Source organism: Trametes versicolor (genome assembly GCF_000271585.1).
Source record: "Trametes versicolor FP-101664 SS1 unplaced genomic scaffold TRAVEscaffold_2, whole genome shotgun sequence".
NCBI lineage: Eukaryota > Fungi > Basidiomycota > Agaricomycetes > Polyporales > Polyporaceae > Trametes > Trametes versicolor.
This window is the reverse complement of record NW_007360322.1, coordinates 3541277-3542449: the sequence shown is the minus strand read 5'-3', so window position 1 is coordinate 3542449 and position 1173 is coordinate 3541277. Positions and strand designations below refer to the sequence as shown.

Genomic DNA, 1173 nt, shown 5'->3' with positions numbered 1-1173 from the left:
GCCAGCGTCGACGACAGTTCGAGTCGCTGAGCGCCGCGCCGAGCGTCCGAGACCAGCATTACTTCGGCTCCTCCGCCAGGGCCCACATGTAATATACGCCTTCAGGAAAGGTCAGCGTTTCTGCGACGCGCGGGGCAATGACGACAGTGGCTTACCGAGGCTGCGATATGGCTGCCAGCATTCCGCGAGGTCTTCCATCTCCTTCGGGGTCAGCAGTGCACCCCTGCGACACACGGTCAGAGCCGGCGGCGTATACGCCATACCAAATTTACACTCACTTAACCTTCTTCCCGCTCAGTCTGTTCTTCATCACTGCGACAGTCAGGCCCTCCGGCAAGGGCGGGGGCGTATACTTCCCGCCGTCTTCGGTCGTCGTCGTCTTCATGTTTAGTGTCTGAGCGATCGACGGGGTGAACGGCGCAGGGAGCGGGTTTTCCGAGCCACCCGCCGGTGCTACGTCGTCCGCCTTCTTCTTGCCCTTCCCCTTTGGGGCCGTGGCAGGCTCGACGGAGGCATCGGGCGCCGGTAGTATGGAAGACGCGTCGGGCGTAGCGGCCCTCGGCATCGTCGCCGCACCCTCGCCTTCGGCGCCCATGGGTGGGGGGGCCATCATGTTCCCCGCGACTGCGGCTTGAGTCTCATCCTCCTTTGACAGCTTGTCTTTCCGGAGAGATACCGGGTGTGTTGACGGCGAGTGCAGGGAAACGAACCAGCGCAGCATGCCCTTTTGCACGCCCAGGTCCCCTGAATCGATATAGACGAGCGTCAAAATGCGAAACTTCATCATACAGCGAGAAGACTTGCCGACAGGAAGGATATCCGGCCGCCGCAGCGAGAACATCGCGAACATGTCGACTGTGACACGGGTGAGCGACATCCCCGATGAGTGTCGGTTCAGACTTACCGGTCCACTACGATATGAAGGGACACTTCGTAAGAGACCGGTGATCACTTCGTAGATAGTACGACACTCACTCTTCCGATGCCCCGCACTTCTATCAACATCTTGTACAACTCCTCGTCATCGGCCAGAAGCAACTTCCTTGTCGATAGGCGGCCGTCCGCAAACCGCCCAGCAAGATCCAGGACTGCCAGATGTGTTCATGGTCGGTCCTCGCCACTTTGTTCTGAGCAAATCTACTGACCATACTCCGCTTTCCGGCCACTAAGTCC

The 1173-nt window shown here is 59.5% G+C and overlaps 1 protein-coding gene across 1 annotated transcript in view; it reads right to left on the bottom strand.

Annotated features, from left to right (window-relative positions):
• Positions 1-1173, bottom strand: part of TRAVEDRAFT_113464 (DNA glycosylase) — a gene marked incomplete at both ends in the record, with an annotated part of 2828 nt that overhangs the window by 395 nt on the left and 1260 nt on the right. The window contains 3 exons of the mRNA XM_008036436.1: positions 279-744; positions 790-855; positions 972-1088. Coding sequence (XP_008034627.1) covers positions 279-744; positions 790-855; positions 972-1088 — 649 coding nt within the window. The remainder of the gene's footprint in view (positions 1-278; positions 745-789; positions 856-971; positions 1089-1173) is intronic.